This window comes from Mytilus trossulus, chromosome 10 (assembly GCF_036588685.1).
Source record: "Mytilus trossulus isolate FHL-02 chromosome 10, PNRI_Mtr1.1.1.hap1, whole genome shotgun sequence".
In the NCBI taxonomy this organism is placed as follows: domain Eukaryota; kingdom Metazoa; phylum Mollusca; class Bivalvia; order Mytilida; family Mytilidae; genus Mytilus; species Mytilus trossulus.
Window position 1 is genome coordinate 56,082,032 of NC_086382.1, and position 25,329 is coordinate 56,107,360.

The 25,329-nt window shown below is 31.6% G+C and overlaps 2 protein-coding genes across 2 annotated transcripts in view; both read left to right on the top strand.

The window, feature by feature from the left end:
* The first annotated feature begins 2,965 nt into the window (after positions 1-2,965).
* Positions 2,966-4,715, top strand: LOC134686372 (medium-chain acyl-CoA ligase ACSF2, mitochondrial-like). Its single transcript, XM_063546041.1, has one exon. The coding sequence runs from the start codon at positions 2,997-2,999 to the stop codon at positions 4,656-4,658; it is 1,662 nt and encodes a 553-aa protein (XP_063402111.1). The 5' UTR covers positions 2,966-2,996; the 3' UTR covers positions 4,659-4,715.
* A 10,738-nt stretch (positions 4,716-15,453) lies between these two features.
* The window catches only part of LOC134688210 (anoctamin-4-like), a 54,040-nt gene continuing 44,164 nt past the window's right edge, over positions 15,454-25,329 (top strand). The window contains exons 1-5 of the mRNA XM_063548688.1: positions 15,454-15,852; positions 16,705-16,743; positions 19,386-19,409; positions 22,640-22,735; positions 24,871-24,935. Of these exons, the coding sequence (XP_063404758.1) occupies positions 15,798-15,852; positions 16,705-16,743; positions 19,386-19,409; positions 22,640-22,735; positions 24,871-24,935 (279 nt within the window). The 5' untranslated portion in view covers positions 15,454-15,797. The remainder of the gene's footprint in view (positions 15,853-16,704; positions 16,744-19,385; positions 19,410-22,639; positions 22,736-24,870; positions 24,936-25,329) is intronic.

Sequence of the window (25,329 nt, forward strand, 5' to 3'; positions counted from 1 at the left end):
TTAATCATATTATATATTTTCAGATTTGTGGACCACAAGTATGGGGAAACCAGTACAAGCTGCTTTATAGCTTTGTAGATCTTTGTGTATACATGAACTTTCAACAATATTATACTCATATTTATAATAAAGTGTGCGCTTGTCTCTGCAAGTTGCGTCCCCCATGTAAGAGTTTGTGATATTTGATAAAATTTTATGTTCGTTTGAGTTTACGAATTAAAATTTAAGTGAGACTTCCTTTCGATAATAGTTGCATATATATGACAACAACTTGTATGGCATAAAATAAACAAACGAGGAACGATTCGACAACTCAAAACAATATCTCTGATTTGGTGAACTTTCTGCCCCATCCTTGATTTTCTTTTTGTGGTGAACTCAGGTATATCAATTTGCATTGACACATTTGTTGTAACATCTGCATAATTATTACTCAGCTATTAGATTCTGTAATTGATTCACATTTTGTCATGTCAGGGCATTTTATATCTTACTTTACGGTATATGTTTGGTTAATGATGTTAAACGTCATACGTGGGCCTATAGTTGCTTACATCCACACCATTTGAACCGTTGAGAGTTGTGCCATTCACAATTATAACACATGTCTCCTTAATTGTATACATAGCTTAAAAAATCATAAATCAGTGTATATTCAATGAACTATTGAATCATGAAGGAAATAGCAAATGGCAAAAAAAGAACTACACTAAGTTTATATTGTAAAAATTAATAAAGAACTTATGTAAACTCTTATACATAGCCAACACTATAGCCATCATCATGGATTGCTTTTTTTTCATTTTTTTTATTAACGCATATGTATCCACCATTTTCTATATTTGAAAATGCCTGTGCCAAGTCAGGAATATGACAGTTCTTGTTCATTCGTTTTTAATGTGTATTGTCATTTGATTTTGTCATGTGATTAGGGACTTTCCGATTTGATTTTCCTCTGAGTTCAGTATTTTTGTGATTTTACTTTATAGTGCTCGTGATCCTTTGTGCACCTATTTGTATCGTATCCAAAGTATCTCAAATTTAAGTAATGTGGCAGAATGTTTTTCGTAAACAATAAAAGAGGGACGAAAGATACCAAAGGGACAGTCAAACTCATAAATCTAAAACAAACTGACGCCATGGCTAAAAATGAAAAAGACAAACAGACAAACTATAGTACACATGACACAACATAGAAACCCAAAGAATAAACAACACGAACCCCACCAAAAACGAGTGCTCCGGAAGGGTAAGCAGATCCTGTTCCACGTGTAGGACCCGTCGTGTTTCTTAAGTTGACCCTGTATAAGTTTTATAAATCATTTGTCGCTGAATCATAACCTAAAATAAATTTATAGTTACAAGTTACAATCACTTTGATTGAATTGAAAATATTTCACTAAAGGACATGATGTTGAAAAATGAAATGTCAACTCATAGTAATACAAAATACATGAACTGTGTAACATGTAAAACAAGGACCATAAAAGCAGTGTGAATGTATTCAAATGTAATTTGAGAAAAGGAGGCTTATTTCTACATATTGGTTAAAAATTTCAGGGACCAATCCATGATGAAACAAATTTTCACAATATTAAATTAAAAAAAAATCGTTTTCCGATGATTAACCAAAAACATTTTTCTCGAACAAGGGTAAGAAGGTGTGAGTATACACGCCACACTTTGATTCACCCCTGCCCTTTATATTATAATCAAGCCCGTCCCATATAAAGCAAATTACCCAACAAAATGAAATTATCAATGCTTAAAAGGTTAAAGTTTTGTGAAGATCTTAATGGGATTTACAGAATGGAGAACGGCAGAAAGAAAGGTAACAAATAAAATTATAACACAATATTCAAAAACATATAGAAAAGAGAAACATGCAGCGATATATTATATATATCCTTTAAGTATAACGAATACAGAAAATAGAGGGGAAACATAGATAAAAATACAGAATAAAAGTTTACAAGAATAGAATTAAAGACCAAACAAATAGATGCTTACTTACACATCCTCTCTTACTGGTTACCTACATCGAATCCTACGTATGCAAAGTTGCGGACCACACTTAGTGGCATACAATATTTACATGCAACAGGTTATGATTAACAGTTTTCAAATTATTACAGTTTAAAAAAAAACTATAACAGAAAAAGAATATCTGTAAAGAAAAAAGAAAAAAAAAGTCAACAACTATAGCAGATATAAAAAAAATTCAAAAGTTCCTCAGCATGGTAAAACAATCTATTTATAGGATTTCTTGCCATTGGAAGAAGTTGTTATATATTTATATTCAAACTTTGATAGATCATAGAAATATTAACTAAAACATTAAAAATAATGCCACTAAATATTATCTTCATACTTAGTTACATAATTGGTTGCAATAAAGGAAAAACATTAACATAACAGTATCGCATTTTTTTCTCCAAAAGTGATTGAGGCTCTTACTTGTTGCTATTTCGTAGTAAAATATGCGGAATATGTCAATTTTGTGGCACCATATATGATATATTCTTGTGTTGAACTTAAATTTTCAAATGTAACTATTTCATACTTTATAGAAAAGCAGCTATACTTTAGATTCAGTATGGAAATAATCTGTTAATATTACGTCACTGTGCAAACTTATAGACGTAATGCTCACAGCAATTATATAAAATCCAGAATGGAAATGGGGAATGGGTAAAAGAGACAACAACCTGACCACAGAACAGACAACAACAGAGGGTCACCAATAGGTCTTCACTATGACTGGTCATATATTTGTTTCGTTAATTTAAAAGTAAAATAAGCCGTACAATATAATGCATTCTGAATTAACTTACCATCAACATTAAAAACCACTTAGTTCGTGTCTTGACTATAAAAATAGGACTTGCAAATGAGACACAACACTAATATAAACATTATAAATGGATAGGTTGCTAGAATTCATTCAAATAAGAAGCAACATGGACCATTTTAGTTTAAGCTTTGACCAGTTACCTATGACAAAGCCTTTCATGTATTGCACCATTCCCAATAGAATACAACATTATGCTACAAACACTCCGAACAAAGCTGCATTTATCATCCATTCTACGTCTGGAAGTCGTGAAGTTATAACATGTAAAGACTTATACCAGCAGAGTCAGACAATTGCCAAGGGTCTTGTACATCTTGGGATTAAGAAAAATGACACTATAGGTATGTCTTTTCCCAACAGTAAAGAATGGCTTGTTTCAACCTTTGGAATATTAATGGCAGGAGCGGTTCCTTTACATATGTCATTCAAGTACAAGGACGGTCGAGATATAATACCAATTCTGCAAATTCCAGGAAATTGTAAAGCTATATTGATGGCTAACGAGAAGGATAGTTCAATTCGTGATTTTCTGGATAATATTCTTACGAGAAGCGAATCAGAAACTAAAATGATGGAGCTGAAAAAAGAACGTCTACTCCCCTTTCTGAAATTTGTTGCTTTAGACAATTCAATAACAGGTTTTGAAGATTGTTGCACGATTTCTGATATTTTAAGTATCGGAACTAAGTATCAGAATATAAACTTACCATTTCTGGATCCAGATGACATTGCCGCGTTTTTAATGACGTCTGGTAGTACCGGGATCTCGAAACTCGTACCAAAGACGCATTTACAAATGCTTGAATTCGGTCAAGGATTTATCGCTGCATATAACATGGAATCTTGCGATGTATATTTTAACGACAGGTTATTTAACTGGGGAGCTGGATATCCGTCCGTATTTTTGGTATGCGGAGCTACACATGTGACCTCATCTGACCAGTTTACTTTACAAAGCATCAGCGAAATCTGCAACTTTGCGATTGAAATAATTAAACAAGATAACTGTACAGTGTCTCAGTTCCTACCAGCTTTTGCGATGGAAATTCTGAAAAGAGACGAAAACGAAATAAGTTCAAGGGTTATAGCTACAAGTGGAGTTCCTGTTTCAAAAGAGTGTGCTCAAGTGGTTCCAAGATTTTGTAGAGAATTTATTTGTCTTTACGGATCAACAGAAATGGGATGTGTTTCTGTGAAAAGGTCTCGAGCGGCGTCCGACTTTTCCGACTATAATGTCGGCAAACCTTTGCCGGGAGTCGAAATGAAAGTCGTCAATAGGTCGGACGGTAAAACATTGCCACAGAATGAAGTAGGAGAGCTCTTTGTTCGACATCGAGTTGCTTTTGGAGGTTACCATAGAAATCCAGATAAAACAAATAAAGTACTTGGAACTGATGGTTGGTACAAAACAGATGACATAGCATTTATGAATGATAATGGAGATTTTACAGTCACAGGACGTTGTTCAGATATCATTTTATGTTATGGTGAATCAATCTCACCTTCTTACATCGAAGACGAGATTAAAATACATCCAGCAGTAGCAGAAGTTTGTGTAGTTCCTGTCAGTGATCCAGTTTGTTTTCAAAAGGTCTGTGCGTGCATCGTTTTGCGAAAAGGTTCACTACTTTCAGAAGATGAACTCAAATTATATCTATCAGCAGGCGTCAAAAGTCAGATTAAATTCACAGAAAATTCTAGAATCCATCTTTTCTTTGACAGTTTTCCTAAAACTGCGGTTGGGAAAATTTTCCGAAGAGGTGTGAAGGAAGAAGCAGAACAAAGAGTAAATGGAAGACAATGATAACTTGATGAATATTAATTGATTATCATTGAATTATTATATATGTTAAACACAGTTCTATATAATACGTAATTTAACCAGATATACAGGTACAATGACGTCAGAAATACGAGTATGTATACTTGAAATAACATAGAAAATAGTATTGTGTATAGGATAACACAAAGACAGCTACCGGTCAACCGACATAAACATGTAAAAATCATCTAGCATTCAATAAACATGTTTCTATAAAATGGATTTGAAAACTTATGATTCTTTGAAGAAACTTATTCTTATATTAAAGTAGTCAATTCAACACTGTATTAAAATCTTGAAATATTGTCTTCATCGGTAAACAAATTTATTTTGTTATAAAATGTAATGCTTTTCTCAGTCTGTTTGTTATTTCATCTACTGGTTGTATCTTAGTTTATTTTGAACTGTAGCGTTCGGTAACTAGCTCTTTCTATATTCCGAATTCTGCAAATTGTTTGTTGTTGGTTTTACTGTTCACGGAATATAGTATAAACATGACTTATATATGAACAACATTTAAAGTAGTATGTCAACACAAGATTGACACTATCCAGATTCGGAAGCAATAATTGGTTCACTTCAGCATGTACCGGGAAATTCCCAAGTGAGAGCTATAAAACGAGGCTCGACAAAGATCTTGAATTCTAGAAGTTAAGGATTTATATCAGCTAATTTACAACATTCTTGAATGCCTCCGAAGCTATTATTAGATACATTGTCCAGTCTCTCCAATAAACTCTTTCCACATATTAATTTGAGGTTGCACAAATTGTTGGAAAGTGTCATGATTTTAAAGGTAAGGAGAAAAAGAGTCCCTTTGAGCAGAATTTTTAAACGTTCATTCAAAGGATACTATAAACCCCTCATTTGCTCCATAACAAAGAGTGAGATTGAAAGTTCCAGAAATTTAGATGACTATTGTACTGACCCCCCGTTAAAATACTGGTTAAAAGTTTAAGGGGAAGCCTTATATTTTGGGAGGCAGAACAATTGCTGTCATATAAGAACAAAGATTGAAAACATTTTGAAAGTATTATACAAATATAGCCTTTGTATGAGGTCGATACATAGAGAATAATACATGGCAAAATCCGTATCATATGTCGTATCATCCCGAGACATCAATATCAGCCCAAGGGCCCTTAGGCCCGAGGGATGATATTGGTCGAGGGTGATACGGCATGTGATACGGATTTTGCCATGTATTATACGCTTTATCATATATTTCAACAGAAGAGTATTATATTTTACGAACTGTTTTCTGATCCATAGCACTGGGTTATAGGCGAGTGATATGAGAGCCAAATTTACATTTTTAATGCACCTATCTAACACACGGCTAAATTATATATCATTGGAAAGCTAAAAATGTGTACTTTCTAAATATCCCGGTCGTCAAAAGAAATTATGGTGCATTTTTTTTTAAATCGAGGTCAAAGGTCATGGGTGCAATTTCAGTTCTCGGATACTTCCAGTGGAAAAATCGAGTCAAAACAAATGCAAAAACAAAACAATTTTATGGAAATGCTGTATTACTGTTGGGAAAATATATTTCTATCATAATATTAATTAATTTTGGTTGATTTTAACGGGTTAACGCATTTACGTAACGTTTTCTCTCGGAGTCTTTGAAAATCAATCATTAAGTATAAAACAAATGTATCTATAGTCATCCTTGCATCATCTAAATCTTATAATTCCTCCATATCATTTGATTACACGTATTAACAAACATATATCTTTAAATTTGATATAAATATTCCGAAATAAAATATTTGAAGCAAGGGGAAATATAACATATGACGTATTTTTAATTGGTTAGAAAAGTCCCATGATGAGCTGTACAATAAAATTGAGGAAGCGAATGGTCTCCTGTTAGATTGAAAGCCTGCCAACTGCTTCAAGATGAGACAACAATAGGGCAGATTTCTTTTTTATTATTGTAGTGCAATATGTTGAGTCTGGATCATACCGCAATTCCATTTACATCACTAACTCAGATATGATAAGAGTACTAACTAACATAACTAAAATGAGTAAAGTGCTACTAGTATATTTATATCAACAAATTGACAATTTTAATATAAAACATCACAAGGAAAATATGATTACTCATTGTACGTCAAACTGTGTTTGCTTTTACTTTAGTCGGCCGCCGTGTATCTTGAGATATCTAATTAATCAAACAACACTTGACAAAATAGTTTGTACTTTTTTTAAATTACGCTAGTGATGACGTTCGGCTACATTGGCTCTAAGTCTTACTTTTTTATATCTTGTTTTACTGCTTCAAAAGGGAGGACAAGGTTATCCTATTACTGAACCTTTTATTTGGCTTTCTTGTGTTAAAATTCCGTTAGCGTGTAACCTAAATGATCGAAACGTCGGACCAATGAGATGTTCGACCATTTAGGTGTATGAAATATTGCGATATCGGATTATTATAGCTTCATTTTATCTTGTAATCTCATCATTCTTATCGGTCAACATGTCCATACAAAGACAACTTCCTTGGCATGACAGTGATATTGTTTGCCTTTATTAGTGGAGAATAAAGGTTTTTTTCCCCTGAATAAGAATCTCAATTTGGAAAAAAAATGGCTTAAAATTATTCCCAAAAAGACAACGTTTTTCCCAAAAAGAGCAGTCTCAGTAGTTATTGTGCATGAATTCAAACTGAAAAACACTCATTTATACATTTTTCATGCCTAAAATGACTGTATGTGCAGATATGAGGGTCTAACTATGTATCATTACTGACAAAAAGGAGTTGCATTCCAAAGCAGGACTTGACTCTTGAAAGGGGGTCTGTAAATCGAAGTTTCAGTCAAATTCATGGCTTATTCTAAATTTCACAATTTGATGAAAATTGCGCATATTTTCCAAAAAAAAAGGGTAGAGGTAGTTTTGAAAAAAGTCAACAATATCACTGTATGGGTATGTATCAGTACAGCAGAGGGTTTGCTCAAAGCGGACATAAGATCTACTATATACAGATTGAAATAAAAATTGGGAAATGGACATGAAGGATTTGTCAAAGAGACACCAACCCGTTCAAAAAGCAGGCAGCGACCGAAGACCACCAAATAGGTCATCAATGCAGCAAGAAACTTCAAAACCTGGAGGAGTTCTTCAGCTGACCCCTAAACAAAAATGTACTAGTTTGTTTGATAATGAACGTCATATTAAGCTTCGAAATATACTCAAGAAGTTAAAATAAAAAATTATACAAAACTAAGAAAGGCCAGAGGCTTCTGACTTGGGACAGGCGCAAAATTGTGTCGGGGTTAAACATGTTTTGGGAAATCTCAACCCTCCCCCTATACCTATACCAATGCGTGAACAGATCAAATCTTGTAGAAAGTTGGATGACATCATACCGGACCGATGTTTCCTTTTAGCCAACCAAAGTCATACGGAGAACTTATTGTTTCTGTTGTTAGGTCGACATTGTCTTGGATAAAATTTGTACCCCAGAAGAAAAACAATGCCATGTAGAATGTATGCCCCATTTTCAATTTTTCTAATCTCCTGATCAGTCAAACTTGTTTAATAATTATCAAAGGTGTGTCCATAAATACGGTGCATTTGTAATGATAAACATAAATGAACTAGAGGAAAAAAAAATAAAGATAATATACATTCTACTAAAGCTTTACATCTAAGAACTTTGTCAATAGGAATATTGTACGCTTTATTGACTGCCGCAGAGACTGCCGCAGATGTGCCATCATCCAAAAGACAATACAGAAATATTTTTAAAGCAGGTGCCATAATTTCAATTGAATAGTCCAGTGAAATGTTTTTAGATAATGGATATTCATCTGATTGAATTACAACTTTACCCTCTATATATCTGCTTCTGTAAAATACTAGTAGCTGCATAAAGTGCTTACAACCAGTTTCGCAGTCAATGCTCAGATCTTTAAAATTGACAGACTATATATCACAGTCATTTTAAACGGGTAGTTTTCCGTCATTACGGCATAAGACAACATTATAGAGATACTGTATACAATATTGGATTTACCTTGGTCTTGTTGAGGCTGTTAACATATAACTATAAATTAACATTTTATAGTTTTTGTTGAAGCTGATAATATGTTGTGTGGTTTTCTCGGCGGCGATCATCGAGCAGAAATTAAGCCCGGTTAACTGATCAAGTAATCAGTAAAGTTGTTAACCAGAATACTTCCTTGTATACATGCACGTCGTCTTTAATCGTCGAAATGTTAGTAAAAGCTGTTTTATGCTCAGAATTAAATAGCTCTTTACTTTCTGATTTCAAATGGTGTAACAAATATTTAGCGATGCAAGCTCGATGGTATAAAGATTTAATCTTAAAATTATCATAAGTTATTTTGTAAGTCAGATCATTGTAGGAGATATATGTAGTAACACTCAATACAAGTTTGCTCCTCAGAGGATACCTTATGAAGTTGTGTAACTTGCTTATAGGCTTTATACAATTGCATCATATACAAATAGAACAATCAGAATAAGTTGTAGATCTACTGCCCTCGTTGGTATATGAGAAGAGACTGGTCGTTAGAATTGGTACGTGTAGTACAAAGTCTTTGTACAGACAAAACTTACTTTTGAAATATTTATAGCAATTCTTATGATATTTTGAATTTTCAAATGGGATGTTTTCATTTTTTTTATATTCATCGACCAGTCTTCTGTTAATTTCATCTTTTCGTTTTCCCACTGCGGCAATACAACTGTATCTTCGTTTAAGTGTTTAACTGCATATTTTCTCTGTAGTAAATATATAACATACTATGTATCTGTGTCAATTAATGGATCGTTTTGGCTTTTTAGCATAGGAAGGGTTTGATTGTGAACTGGACAGTGAAAATTTGACACGACTCGGAAGATTTTCGACAATTTTCCGATACGGTTCCTTATTTAGAAAGGGGTGAATTCTACAGAACTCAAAAACTATGTTTTACCTTGATTTGATCTTAATTTCGGACGATTTTATATCTATTTAAGCTACACTGAAGTTAAAGATAGAAATAGAACCGTTTAAATATGATTTATCGTACTCTAATAGCACTATTTAGTACACGGAAATCGACTAATTTATTCAGTAAAAAAACGATAACGAAATAGATAAGGGATTCCGGAACCGATAGTGATTTTACCCAACATCATAAAATTACAGAAATTCGTGATTTTAAGAAATGTTGAGATAAAGTCTTGATCTTGAATGAAAAAACGATAACTGATGAGTAATTTGGTGTGTTCTAAAACGGATAGAGTGCAAAAGCATTTAATTAAAAAATAATTGTAGATCCGAAAAGATCAGGATTATGAAAATTTTTGTACAAAATGTCAAATATTTAGAAGGAATGCAAAAGCATGCGGACTTACAGTTGTAAATATTGTTTGTCATTATTTAAAGAATCTAATTTACTTAATTATTCTGTCTAAAAGAAGAGATACTACTAATTTCTTTTGCTTGAAAAATATGTCGTTATGTCATAATTTTCAAATAATTTCTGAAATAAACGTCATTTTTACAAAAACTGCACCGTACGATTTTGTGACGACCGGGCAAAAATCAAAGTTAAATCATTATTCTATCATTTAAAGCAGAAATTAGCCGTGTGTTAGGTGGGTGCATTAAAGTCCTTAACTAGACGTCTTTTTCAAATTATACACTCGCCTATTACCTTCAGTTCTGCTTTTGTCTTGTTTCAAAGCCTTAAAATAACTGCTCAATTATTTATACGAAGCACCTGTGTTACCTTACAATCTGTTGTTTTAAAAATATTTTGTTTATTATTGTATTTATTTGAGTGTTTTGTATTTTTTATAGTTACATTTAGTGTGACAAAAAATATGTTGTGAAAACTTGACGTCACATACAATATGAAAACTTCAAAGACGTTACATATCAAACAATGACGTCATTCAAAAAAATTACCTATTTTGAGGAATTTTTTTCTTAAGCCAAAAAAAAACCAAAAAAAATGACTTCATGTATTAAAAATGTAAAAAAAAAAAAAAAAAAAAAAAGGTATGCGATACGGGTTTTACCATGCGATACGGGGTATGCGATACGGGTTTAGCCATGCGATACAGGGTATGCAATACAGGGTAGGTGATACAGACTGGAAAAACGAACCTTTATTAGATATACAAAATAGCTGTATTTTGTTCTAAATATATGATAAATGGATATATTGACCTGAAAGAAGTATATTGACTGAGGACGAAGTCCGAGGTCGATATACTTCTTTGGGTCGATATATCCTGTATTGACCTCATACAAAGGCTATATTTGTTATATTATTAATTTCCAACCATATTTGTATCAAAATCGTCATTTAGATTTGTTGGAATTTTTATAGATATTACATATTGTCTTCTTGACAATAACAACATATATTGGTTGTTATTTCATTTACTTTTTTTTTTAACATCTTATGTATTTGAAGATTTTTTCGTCAAATAATCGATCACAGATATCATGTGTTTTGAAACGTTAAACAATATCCTGAAATTTATTACATGACGTCACAAAGTATATCGGTTTTTACATATTCTAAAAATAACCGTGCGATATGCTTTTTGCCGGTCAATGTGCTTTTTGCTATCCGCCGTTTTCTCTTTACCTTCGAAAATATAGTTTAACATGTGACTATCCCTAAACGAATCAAATTTGTTAAAATATACGAATTAATGATATAATATTATAATATAATATATGTATTCTGAATTGTTAGAATTTTCAACGTGAAAAAAAAAACTAAAACTAAAAAAAACTTGAATTTAAGGTATTGAATGAAAGTCAATGTAATTTGCAAATGCATCTGTTACTAGAAAATTACGTTTGTTAATTTCCCATATCATACAAAAAAATGTCAGTGTCAGGTCACATGGAAGTAATACGGTAAAACATACATCACGGTAACATAATATTTCCAAATGCAACTTACCTAAAGAAAACACCTAAGGATGATATTTTATTTATATTGATTAGTCAATACTAAAAATATAAAAGTTGTTTCAATACATAAACAATATAAAGAATCCAGTTGTATAAAGAAGAATAACTCTATAAGTTGATGCATCTGAATAATCAAATGTGCGACAGATTTTCAGATCAATATCAGTTGTGCCGGTAATTTTAAAATGTTTCTTAATTTAGCTCTTCTTCATTGTTAACTTTGGAATCTGATTCAAAAATACTTATTGATTGGTTCAGGGTGAATAAAATGCAAGCAAATCCTGACAAATTTCAAGTTTTGGCTGTTGGCAAAAAAACATTTGAAAAGAACCCATCTATACATATTCAAAATTCGAACCTTACATGTGAAAAAACAGTAAAATTATTAGGCATTGAATAGACTACCAGCTAAATTTTGATGTTCATATCAGCTCAATCTGCAGGAAGGCATCACAGCAATTAAATGTTTTAAAACGATTAGGCTCAGTTTTGGATAGACTTAGTAAACTTACTATATTTCATACTTTTATTCTTAGTAATTTCAATTTTTGCCCTTTGGCATGGCATTTTTGCACTGAGAAAATTCCAAAAAACTAGAAAAAGTGCAGGAAAGAGCACTCCGTTTTGTGTATGAGGATTTTACCAGCTCCTACGAGGACCTCTTACTTAAAGCTAAGGTGCCCTCATTGCAGATCAGACGGATAAGAACAATGGCTCTAGAAACTTTTAAATTTATAAATAACATAGCTCAGGACTGTGTGCTTACAAAATTTGGTAAATGTCAAAAAATCTAAATATTCTTTCAGGTATGTAAATATTCTTGAAATTCCACAGGTAAAGTCAACCCGTTACGGTAAAAAAAAATCGTTCAAATTTTCTGCTGCTACTTTATGGAACAGCCTTCCAATTCATTTCAGGACTGAGAACAGTTTTTCACATTTTAAAAGTCTTGTTCAGTCCTGGAACGGTTTGGAATGTCGCTGTTCTGCTTGCAGATAATTTTGAGCTGTTTATTATTTATGCTGCTTTTTGGTTGCTCTGGTCAAACATGTTTTTACTTCATTCGAATTTTGTTTGCTTATTTTTATTGCATGCTTTGTATGTGAGATTTCAACTTTGTATTACAGGTTGTTTTATATGTCAAAATGCACTGTTTTTATGGTATTGATATGTTTTTATATTCTGTCAAAAGCTCCTCAGAGCTTGTGTTTCTTATTTGTACCTATGCCAAATCAAAATAAAGATTTCTTATCTTATCTTATCTTATAATGTTTTGACATTTCCTTAAGTATCTGGTTTGCTATTTCAATGTGTAAACAGTGTTTATATTCGCCTATACTAGTCAACACAATAGAATATCTGATTGTATATTGCATCTGCACCGGCAGGTACTCTGCAGAATAGACCATGGCCATGCATACAAAAGTCATCATAAAATACTCTCATCAGACATCACGAGTCACACTTATTCATTTGAAAAACTTACTAAAACCAATATGTTCCTACAAACAGGAAGATGTGATATATGAAATCCAATGAGACGACTCTGCATCTCTGTATGTTATACCAGTCATAAATAACCAGTGACCGGGTAATATCTATATCAAACGACATTCCCTTCTCATTTCATAGATTTGTAACAAAAAGTCACACACATAAAAATATTCATATCTATTTCTTCATCGTTGTCAATATTTAATATGGAAATTTATGCGACTATCATGCAAGTGAGAGGTTTAGCGCTAGTAAAACCAGGCTTCATCCACCATTTTCCTACTAAGAAAATGCCTGTACTAAGTCAGGAATATGACAGTCGTTGTCCATTCGTTTGGTGTGTTTCATCTTTTGATTTTGGCATTTGATTAGGGACTTTTTGAATTTTACTCGAAGTTCAATATTTGTGATTTTACTTTTTTTTGTACTTTCTGATGAACTTTTTACTGAAATGACTGTGTACGTAAAATTCGAGGTATAAGTCTAAAATGAGGTGGAGGAAGCCGTGTATGTTGTGTACTTAATTTTTAGTTCTGGGGATATATTAATCCCCCAATCAGAAAAGTTTGGATTGTTAATGGAAAGAACATCGTCAATATGTCTGAAAGTGTCTGAAGAAACTCAGATTCATATGGAGAAAAAAAGAGAAGCGCACAGTTCGTTCCCGTAGGAATGCCTAAACTTGTTGAAAAAGTCTATCTCCAAATTCAAGAAATATGTTGTCAATGAGAAACTCCAACATACTGATCACTTGGTCATCTAGCATGCTCTACTCTTTTGTTCTTTATTAAAAAAAAAATGTAAAATTCACCTCAAACGACTGATAATACACGAAACTCATATAAAATAAGCTCGTTTGAGGTGAATCTCATGTAAAACTCACGTGCATATTTTATCACGTGAAATTCACGTCAATTTTTTAAATAAAGTATATTTCAAATTACATCGAAATTTTCAATTTTAATCTTAATCATGGAAAAACACCACATCTCCCGTACACTCATAATAGGTAACATTTAATTTTCTGGAAGTACCGGCATCTTTGGCTATACTATTCTATTCTATTCTACCATATAGTGACCGCCTTCAACAAATTGAAGATTATGTCACAGGAGGAAACTTACAACAAGACATAGATTGGAAAAATGTACAATTTTTAAAAAATAGGAAAATTAAAAATATAAATGTTTTGTATAATAAAGTAAGATGTTGTAATTGAGTTAATATTGATGCTTTGAAATTGAAGATTTGAAAGAGTCGACTGAAGTGCAATTTACAATGGTGTCCGGCAGTTTGTTCCAGTCGGTGATAGTTCTTGGAAAATATGACTCTTTTCTGTACTGTGTTTTGCAGGATGGAATTTGGAAGCTGTTCGAATTTGTATGTCTTGTTTGTCTTTTTTGTGGAATTAATTTATTTTGTTTAGGGATTGCAACCTTTTCGTGTTCAATTTTGTAGAGCATTACCAATCTGGAGTCTTTTCTTCTGTCAGAGAGACTGCGCCATTCAAGATGTTGTAACATGTTACCAACGCTTGAGGTGTTTCTGTATTTGTTGGTAACAAAACGCGCAGCCCTCCTTTGAACTTTTTCAATGCTATCTATGTCTTGTTGTAAGTATGGATCCCAAACAGAGCAAGCATACTCTAGTGATGGTCTTACTAGGGACTTATATGCTTGCTCTTTAATGGATGTTGAACTTATGTTCAGGTTCCTCTTTAGAAAGCCTAGTGTGCTATTAGCTTTCTTGCATATGTTGTTAATATGCACATCCCATTTAAGGTTTGAACTGATGGTGACCCCCAGATATTTTGCTGATGTTACATGTTCTAAAGAATGATTGTGTAATGTGTAGTTAAATGTGATTGTTTTTTTATTTCTGGTGACTGAAATTACATTACACTTATCTGGTATGTAAATGCATGTAAACAAATAATTGTGCTATTGTAACATGAAAGTTGAGAGAACATTGATGCCACGGCTTTTCTGAATAAAATTCCATCATAATGCCCTACTCGAGTTCAAAAAGTGGTTTACCCAAGGAAGTAAAATGACATTACTTCCATGGTTTCTCAAACTTATGGTGCACGTGGTGCTCCTAAGAAAGGAGGAGGAAGAAACCATACGTACACATATTCTAACCTAAAGTAAAGTTTTTTTCAGTTCTACACATGTTTATTTTTACTGAAAACTCGAACACATTGCAGTTGTAAAATATAGAATTCATCACGCATTTTATAACAACGAAAAGACAATATATTTTTAAAATGTAAGTGATCTGTGTGTTTTCGGACGTTGGTCCTTAGTGAAACCGTAGGAAAATAACGCCACCTGCAGACGACCCATTTGGGAATATTTTTTTGGAATAGATGGGAAACAGGTTTATGCGTTTTCTGTTACCGCTTTAAAGTTGGCAATTTTTGTGTGGCAACTTTTTTGTCAGTGACGGAACAAATTAAAATTTCAAGTATTATACAATCTATAAAGTTTAAACGCTTGGCTATTCCGTTTTGTTAGGAACTGTGGTATTGTTGTGCATGATTTGTGATGTTTACATTGTTAACATTTGTGTTAGTCAGTGTCAATAATTTGGGTGTAGTCCACATGTAAACGCTACTATACACAAATAATTGACAAACGGATTATTAAAATTACATATTAGTAATTATGGACCACTCTAGACCACCGCCGATTGGGTTTGAGCTTCAGGGTGCAGATCAAGGTATGAATCTATTGAGTATTGTGTACAACACTCCAACATGTCAAAAGATAGTATCTATAATCTGGGAACAGTATATCTAATATATATATATATGTTCCTGCTATAATTATAAGGCATCTAATGATAAACAAACAGTTAGAAAATAACTTTGCAAAGATTTTTATATTTCATTTTATCTAATATTTTTATGGTTTATGAATTCACTATACATGTATATATAGTCGTGCTACTTTCCACTAAAATTCTAGTCTTTTTTTGGTTAGTCTGTTACATGTCCTGTTAGAATTACAATATATGTATTAAATAGGTAGCCAGGTCTAGTGACAGCAGTGTGTTAGTTGTGAACCAGTCCAGTGATAGTTCAAGGGTTCCTGGGAAATCTTGGTACATGTAAAAGGGGGAGGGGGTGTTCCACCCCCTGATGCACCACCCCCCTTGTTGAATCTGATACTGTTAAATTAAATATGCAGATCAATGCGACCAGACACTTGTCATTGGCAGATCCAGAAATTTTCATAAAGAGGGACCCACTGACTGCCTTAAAGGTGGCAGCCCCAGTCATGCCTTAGTGGGGTTAATGGGGAATGTAGTATACATGTAGCCTACATGTATGATTATATACATGTAATCAGCAAATTTTCCCCTGCAAGAATCTATTGGCCCATATTGATATTTATACATAGTACATGTACCCTGTATTCTCTATTCCCAATTAAATGTGTAACTGTTGTTAAATTGTTTTAATATTGAAAGTCACTTAAAATAAAGGTTTTATTAAATTATGATATATTATTAATTACTATTATAATAAAATCGTATATTTTTATCAAATTTATTTTTCTGTAATTTCAGCACAGATTGATGTAGGGTTTAATCAGCCTCCACCACAAGGTAAGCATGTTAAACATGAATATACTGTAATGGGTTTGCTCATTGTTAAAGGCCGTAAGGTGACCTTTAGCTATTTATTTCTGTGTCATTTAATTTGGTCTCTTGTTGAGAATTGTCTCGCAATCATACATTTGTACCTTACATGTATTTTTTATATGATTGCTCTTGACAGTTAAAACATACATTGTATATATTTATCAGATGTCCAATGGTCATTGGTTGCTGCTCCCATGTTGCTCTGGTACCATAATTTTTGCAAGTCTATTCCAGCCAGAGTAAACAAGTCATCCTGGTCAGAGATGATCTGTTCACCAATGGTCTGTCTGTTATGTGCTAAATTTACATTGTTGTATCCTCTATAATGCTGCTCAGTAATTATCACTTTCCTTGTCAATACCACTGACATCATTGTCCATATAGCATGATAATGACCAGTGTTTCAATAACTAATATGTAACTAATATGTAATTGGTCTTAAGATAACCCTTTTGCAATAAACCCCCAATTGTTTTTGTTCAAAAGAATTATCTACATACTGTATATATTCAGAAATTATTTCAAGGTTTAAAAATAAAACTTTGAATATTGCTAATTATGCAACAAGGTGAGTACAAATGTATCATAATAAATCTAGCATTCTGATATATCTGATACATGTATTTGTATGCAGTTGTACCTGATCATGATTCCACAATAGTTAATCTCACATTTTCATCTGTTCTTTAAAATCACAAAAATAAATACATGCAACAACTTCTGAATTAACAGCATGTAATTTTTCTTCTGAACACAATAAGTTTCTTGTTTTAAAGTATTTTATATACATGTACATTTTGTTATTGTTTTCTTCAGGGAAGTATTTTATTTTCTCCATATACAATGTAACATAAAATTCAGACACATTTTAACAAACCTCCAAATGAATTTCAATAGCATTGTGGATTGACAAAATCTGTTATTGAGTCCTATTTTCTGTTATTGATCTACATGTAGCTGGTCCCTTTTTCAGAAATAAAATATTAAACCCCATTCAGTATCTGCCTACAGCCCAGATCTTCTAGACAAATATTCAGAAGTATTACTTTTGTATTGATCAGAATGGAAAGTTATTCTCCTCTTGGATTAAAAAAATTGTATTGCTTTTTACCTGATATAACATATTCCTGTATCAGATGTTTCCATTAATCAGCTGACTATGTTTCTTTAATTCAATGATCATTCATTGATTAGGACACACCCTTAAAGATGAAAAGCTCACATACATACAGTAAGTTATTTCACATTTTTTTAACTTTGAATTTAGGACCATCCATAGTCTTGTAATGTTGGTGACTGGATGTAAAAACTACAAAAATATAGGCTTTAAGATAATCATAACAGTAGGATAGTTAAGGGAACATTCCATATACTCGTGTAAAGACCTGCATAAGAAGGTTTTTTATTAGCAGTTAAAAGTCAATAAACTATTTTCATTAAAATTAATACCAAGTTGGAACATTGCTTGAATTTTTATGAAATTATAAGGTTTGGAAGACAATAATGGTTGATGCTCATAATTCATTATCTAGGGAGATGCTCATAGTCACTGAAGTTGCTAGCATATGTTTGTTTGAAATACATTTGAAAAGTATATATAAGTCACAAAAAACAGTCTAGATATATAGATTTACAAAAATGTGAACATGTTAGTTTAATCTGTTTATAAGCAAAGAAATTTGGAAAAAGGTTATGTTTCTTAAAACAAAGTTGTTTCTTATTTATTATTTATAACTGTTGATGTACATGTCCTTTGGTTTTGTGAGTTTGTATTTTTGGTTACAGTTTGGTTTTGATTGTTATTGTCTTTGATATATTGAGAAAGAAACAGCAGGAAAAAAATTGCAGGATTGTGGACGTTTCATGACAAATTTAAATTTGAGGACTTTTTTTAATAGTTCCAAATCAAAAATTTTCTTGTCCTGAGTGGTAAAATATATATACAATTATTTTCTGTATTTGGTGTATATATTATATTTATAACAGTAGATCTAGTTGTAAATGACTTTCTATAAGGAAGAAAGCCCAATCTAATCAGTGTAACAATGTTATAAATGCTTGTTGAGATTATTACTGCAGGCTAAACATCAAAACAAAAGTTGTACATGTATATCCACCGTCACAATTTGTCAATAGTTATAACTTATTAGGTGACAGTGTTAGATATGACAAGTTGTGTTTGCCTTAAAATACTTTTAAGTGTTTCATTTTCTACTGAGATAACTGATTTTAAACTATACTCTATTAGTAATGACCACCACAATGCATTAGGGGTGTAGACTGTATTTAAATACCAAGATAACTTGAAGTTACATTTGTTCACCTTGATTCAATTTGAAAATGAATTTCTCCAAAATTTATTTCTTTGTTGTCTTTGTACTTATGTAATGCCTCTGTGCCTCTGAAAAGATTTTTTTCTGTATTCAAAAAATAAAAAAATAAAGTAGGAGGTTTATCTTAATGCAGTGACAGTCGTCTTCTGATGATTTTCTTTTACAAATAAGACATGGAAGAATAAGATGGAAAATAACACTGAAGAAAATTAAATAAAGTTAATCTCAATAATTGACTTTATATTTACTGACTTGTACATCATCATTGTTTAGGAATATATCAGATAGTGGTAAGAGGTTAGTATTTGTTTTAGTTTTAAGTTCATACACTTTCATTCAATGTTTATTTTTGGAGGTATTTAATTCAGATTTTTTTTTCTTCTGAAGATCAAATTCGGCAACTACAAGACTAATTGCTAGATAACTAAATGATAGAGGCAATTTTAGCAACAAAAAAAAGACCAACATCTTTTTACCATTTACCTAGCTATAAGTCTTCATTAATTATTATTATAGCTCATATGATATCTTGTATTAGTCAGTTTAGAACCTTTTAAGTTAACAGAAACATTTTATAAGTTATTTTAAGAGAGACTAAATCCCTGTCAAAAATGATCAATAAAAAAATATCTGTTATTTTGGGGGAAATAATTCCTAAAAAATTTCTGATTATCATTATATAGGTACCATTGATAAAAAAACTCTAATGGGGCAAAGGAGTTACAAATTATATGACAATTTCCTACATGATACAAAGATCTCCTTTATTTTTATGTTTTTAATATGTATCATAAAATGAAATCAAATTAAAACCTCCCTCTTATTGCGATCCCCATTGATGAAATCTGAATGTGATAACTGCATCAGAAGAATTTCACAGGTGAGAATAGAATCCAAGTGTTGAATGAAGATTATCATGTGTAAAATACTTATAATGCAGTCAACCAATCTTGATTGTGAAATATATTAATGTTTATAAAGAAATGACTGAATACCTGGTTACCAATATATAGAGATAACACAGTCAAACTGTGCCCATATCAGTTGGAATGTCTAATTGAAAGTGAGTTTGTCCATTTATAAACAAACCTAGCTTGTCTGTGTATATATATAGCTGTGCTAAATGTGCTAAGTAGGTGCTGTATAGAGATGTGGACAACAGCTTCACACACTTTATGATATTTTTTACATAATGATAATTAAAGGTTATACTCAATGTAAATGGGAATAATATGTGAGAATGTCAAGTAAGTTTTATATTTTTATACTACAGTCTACCATACTCAATTGTATTTGTCTAGGTTGTTGCTTTGTTTTAAGATTTTTTTTATTTTCAGGTGATTCTGTTCATTATGTTCATTCTAATCTAACTTAAGCATTGAAGTTTTATTGATTTAATGATAAAAACTGTAACTCAAAGATGGACACACCTTTTTTATTGATAAGCTTTCAGGTTATATGTCCAGCATGCCTAATAATTATTTGAATAAAGATTCAATACCTGTATTATTAAAGAAGGCAAAAACAAGTTTGAAGTGCTTTCATGCCTTGTTAAATGAATTCTCGGCTATGCAGCTTACAATCAAAAGTATGAACTCTTCCTATTTCCTACTTTAAAGTCCTCTGAGAAGGTACATTTTGTAGTCATTCACTGTAAATTGAAATTTTCTCAATATTTGGTTAAAAAAATGTGTTCAAGTTTATCTCTGAATTTGTTAACATCATTGAGATGCAGCTAATGTAAGCACTTAAATTTTTTATGTGTGCATCTGTGTAAGAGATTGTCTGTCTTATCATTTCGTCCATCCATTTCTTTTGAGGGGGGGGGGGGGGGTGCACTTGTGTCTTGTGGCACATTCTTTTATTTAATAAAAATTTATTATAATCTGCTGGATTTGAAAAAAACACCTTACTGTTTATTACCTGATTATGTAATTTGCTTCTGCTTAAACAATGTAGATAACATTATAACTGATGTGTCTTTTATAATTTAGGTGAAAGTTTTATGTCCTGTCTCTAATACAAAACAAAACAGTTTCTTCGTTTAAAAAAACTAAAAGCAGATCTATGATACACAAACAATATCCAATAATTGTAAATTATAAAAGAACCATGTATCATGAAACCTGGATTAAGATAAGGCTATATTAAGATTCATACTTCCGGAAATTCCAATATTGTTATAAACAGTTTATTCGTTGCCAAAACATTCACAAGGTTATCTCTGAACACAACTTGATCTAGATATATATCAAGTTATTACATGGAAATTTGATAAAAATATCACACATATCAATATTCTGTAATCACCTGCTAACACAGATTTACATTTTATTTGAAGTTGTTACAGATAAACTATTTTGTATGCTGCTAGTGTCAATCAGATTCAATAAAACAGTGACATAATGGTCTATAACAAAATAAATTGGTTATCAGTAATGTCTGTCTGTTTTTTAGGTCTCAGATTTGTGTATTTAAACAATTGATTGAATTACATGCAAAAATGACAGGAACTAGCTATAGATATTGGATGGAATGGATGGTGCTAGCACAACTTTTCTTCAAATATATATACTGAATGAAAACCACATAATTGTACTATTTTCACTGAATTAGTACACATTTTTGTTAAGGGGCCAGCTGAAGCACGCCTCCTAGGCTCGGAGTCCTAGCACAGTATTTTCTAGCTGTTTTGAAGACTTGTTTGTGGATTTAGCCTGTTTTCTCTTCTTTGGTCCAATTTTGTGTTTTGAAACATTCCCCATTTTCATTTTCATTTTCAATTTTATTTAATAGTAATTACTCCAGTAGTCTCTGTCAATTGATGCTTTGATTATGTTGTTACACTTACACAACTATTGTAGACTGGTTCTTCAACTGAAAAATCGACTGCTCCTGCACATGCAATTCTGTTAGCTCTTCATTGTCAATGAAATTTTATGTCCCTCCTAAGGCAAACAAATAAAAAAATGTATCTCTTGATTACAGATCTAAAATCAATTATATATTAATTCCAGTGTTGGAAAATAGATAATTACTGATTTGATAGCTAGTCTGATTGAAGTTGAATGAAGCAAAAAAATGTCAGGAATAAGTACTAAATGGTACAGTAATTTTTACAGTATGAATTATAGGAACTTTCTAAGTACAAGCATAGTACATTTATGTAATATGTCACCACCCATTTCATTTATATACTTCATATCAGATACATGTACTAATTTTGGAGCTTTTGTGGTAAATTGATATTCTGCCTTGATAATTGCATTGTTTCAAATTTCACCTTTTTCCTTTTGATCACTGTATATTGCAATTTATAATATTTTGAATCGTTCATGCCAACATTTCTGCAACTAAATAGGTTGTCCTCTGTATTATTTTAGTCAGCATTGTTGCTTTAAGTTGTCTAAACCCCAAAATATACTTTAAAAGTGATATAAAGAAGCTAAAAAAACTTCAATTTAGGAAAATTGAGAATAAAATTCAGTTAGTTACAATGTACATATACCTTATTATTACCATTCAAGAGGTGACTCCATCCACTCAACCACTTTATCCAAATCCTCATGACCAGACAGAAGTGCCCATGCCACCACCAGCACCCATTGGATTTGAAGGTCAAAGTAAGTAGATTGTACTTGCATCTCTCTGACAATTATGCCAGAAACATGTCTTAATGTCACCACCAGCAGACACTGAATTGTAAAATAAAATTGAGGTTCTTCTCAAATATTTGTACTAATAAAGTCTACCCAACTGTCCTAGGGCTGAAAAGCCAGTCAAGGTTGTTAAACACTTCCATCATTAATAAAGTCTATATAAGACATTTTTTCACCCCTGAAATTGCAAACCAGTAAATTTCTTCCTTTTAAACTAATTTGAATTCTGATTTCTTCTGATAATTGAATACGACGAATACTTTGGATACTTGAAATTAAAAAAGTAATGTCTTAATTATGTCATAAACACATGAATTTATCAAAAAGGCTATTGTTTTAGTTCAATTATCGGTAGACTAGTTTGAACCAAGGCATTTCCCGAACATGTTTTTACCCACCTCTCTGTATATATAAGTCATCTAGTTACAATATATATTTTTGATATAAATGACAAGAACTACAAATAAGATATGTTTTGCATGAAATGCAAGAAGTTTCAAGCATACACAATTAAAATATAATGCTGTTTCCTGCCTTTTGGTTGTATTGTCTCTTTGACACATTCCCAATTTCCATTCTCAATTTTAATGTCTTGCTGTTAACACTCTTATATCAGCAACTGTACAATGATGTCATACAGCTTGTTTTGTATAGCCATGAAATATTGGCCATATTACACTAAACAAACAACAATCAATCCTGAAAATCCTAAATGGACAGTGACTAGTTACATCAGTAACAATCTTGTTCATCAACAAATTGAATAAGTACAAAATTCCTCAGGCATTTTTTCCATCAATGAATTTAAACTTAAAAATGTTTTATTTTTAGATCTTAGGGTCTAACTAAGGAGCTTTAATATTCTTTACTTTTATTGATATGCTGTCCTTTTATAGTTTGGTTTTATATCAACCATACTCATAGATATATAGGAAGATGAAGTATTGTGTCAACGAGACAACTCTTCATTCAAGTCACAATATATCAAAGTAAACCATTATAGGTTAAGGTATGGTTTTCAACACGGAGCCTAGGCTCACACCAAACAGCAAGCTATAAAGGGCCCCAAAAATTACTAGTGTAAACCCATTTAAACAGAAAACCAACAGTCTAATCTAAAATGTATACAAAAACGATAAATAAGAAACACTTATGAACCACATAAAGAGATGACGATCACTAAACATCTGACTCCTGACTTACATGTAGGACAGGTGCAAACAATTGCAGCAGGATTAAACATTTTAATGGTAACAAACCTTCTCCCTTTTCTGGAACAGTAGTATAACATCACAACATAGAACAACACTATATAAATGCATGTTTAATTGCAAAAATAAAACAACACATTAAAATTTCTTAAGGCTACATATATGTAAATATTTAAAGAGAGGTGGGTAGATATATAAGTAATGCCCACGCTGAAATAAACTATTTGACAACATTCCAGTGTTCATCACACTGATAATTTCTTTATCTCAAAATGTTTGATATAAAAAATGATTGATATAAAGTTTTATATTAATATGTGTATGTAAATATCTTATTAAAAGATATATATAATATGTCAGGAGGTCTATATGTCAGGAGGTTATACACTTGGTAAGTACCTAGATTATATATTCATATATTTAAAAGAGCAGCATTTTATAGTTTTATTTTTTTATCAGTTTAAAAATTGGTAGTAGAGAAAAATAGTTGAGGTTAGTGACATGAGGTTGTTGATTTTTGACTAAGTCTCCTCATATAAGCCTCAAGTCTAATTTATCTATGAACATTTAAAAAACAAAAACTTCTGCTTCATTTCTTTTCATAAAGATTAACAGCAAATGAATATTTAAGTTTTGATGTTTAAATTGTAAATTATAGTTGATAAACAAACATTCAATATGAACTTTTCACTGATCCCTCTGTAGTCTCTTCAACCGATATCTTAATTTATATCATTATTGGCATATTCCCCTTTTAAGAAGTTTTTAACAGTCCTTAAGACCTGCAACTCTATTCTGCAATAATCATATGATTAATACTGAAATTTATATGACTTATTTTGATTCTTTATAAGTTATTATGTTATAGACATTTTGTTTCTTTTCCAGTGACAGATTCTAATGGACGTGGTAATGGTACTGCAGAGGCTGATGATTATAAAGGCAATCAACAGGTAACCCATCAATATATAATGAATATTAAACAAGCTAGAAATACTGTAAATTCACAATTTTGCAATGTATATATTATTGCAAACAAAAGAGACTGGATTATGTATAAGTGTGTAAAAAAACCTCCTTTTACTGTGATAGCATAATTTGTATGCTTTTCCTGAAAACTTGCAATAATTAACCCAAAATTTTTGTCAAATCTTCATCAATTGCAATAATAAATGCTGTAATAATAAATGCATGCAAAAATATCTGAATTAACAGTAATTGTGAGTTTTTTGGCTACTTATTTTTCTTAGAAGATGTACTTGCTTGTAATATATACATGTACTAGATATCTATCATGTTATTTTTACTTTACATTATAATCTGAACATGTTTTTTTTTGTCTGCTTT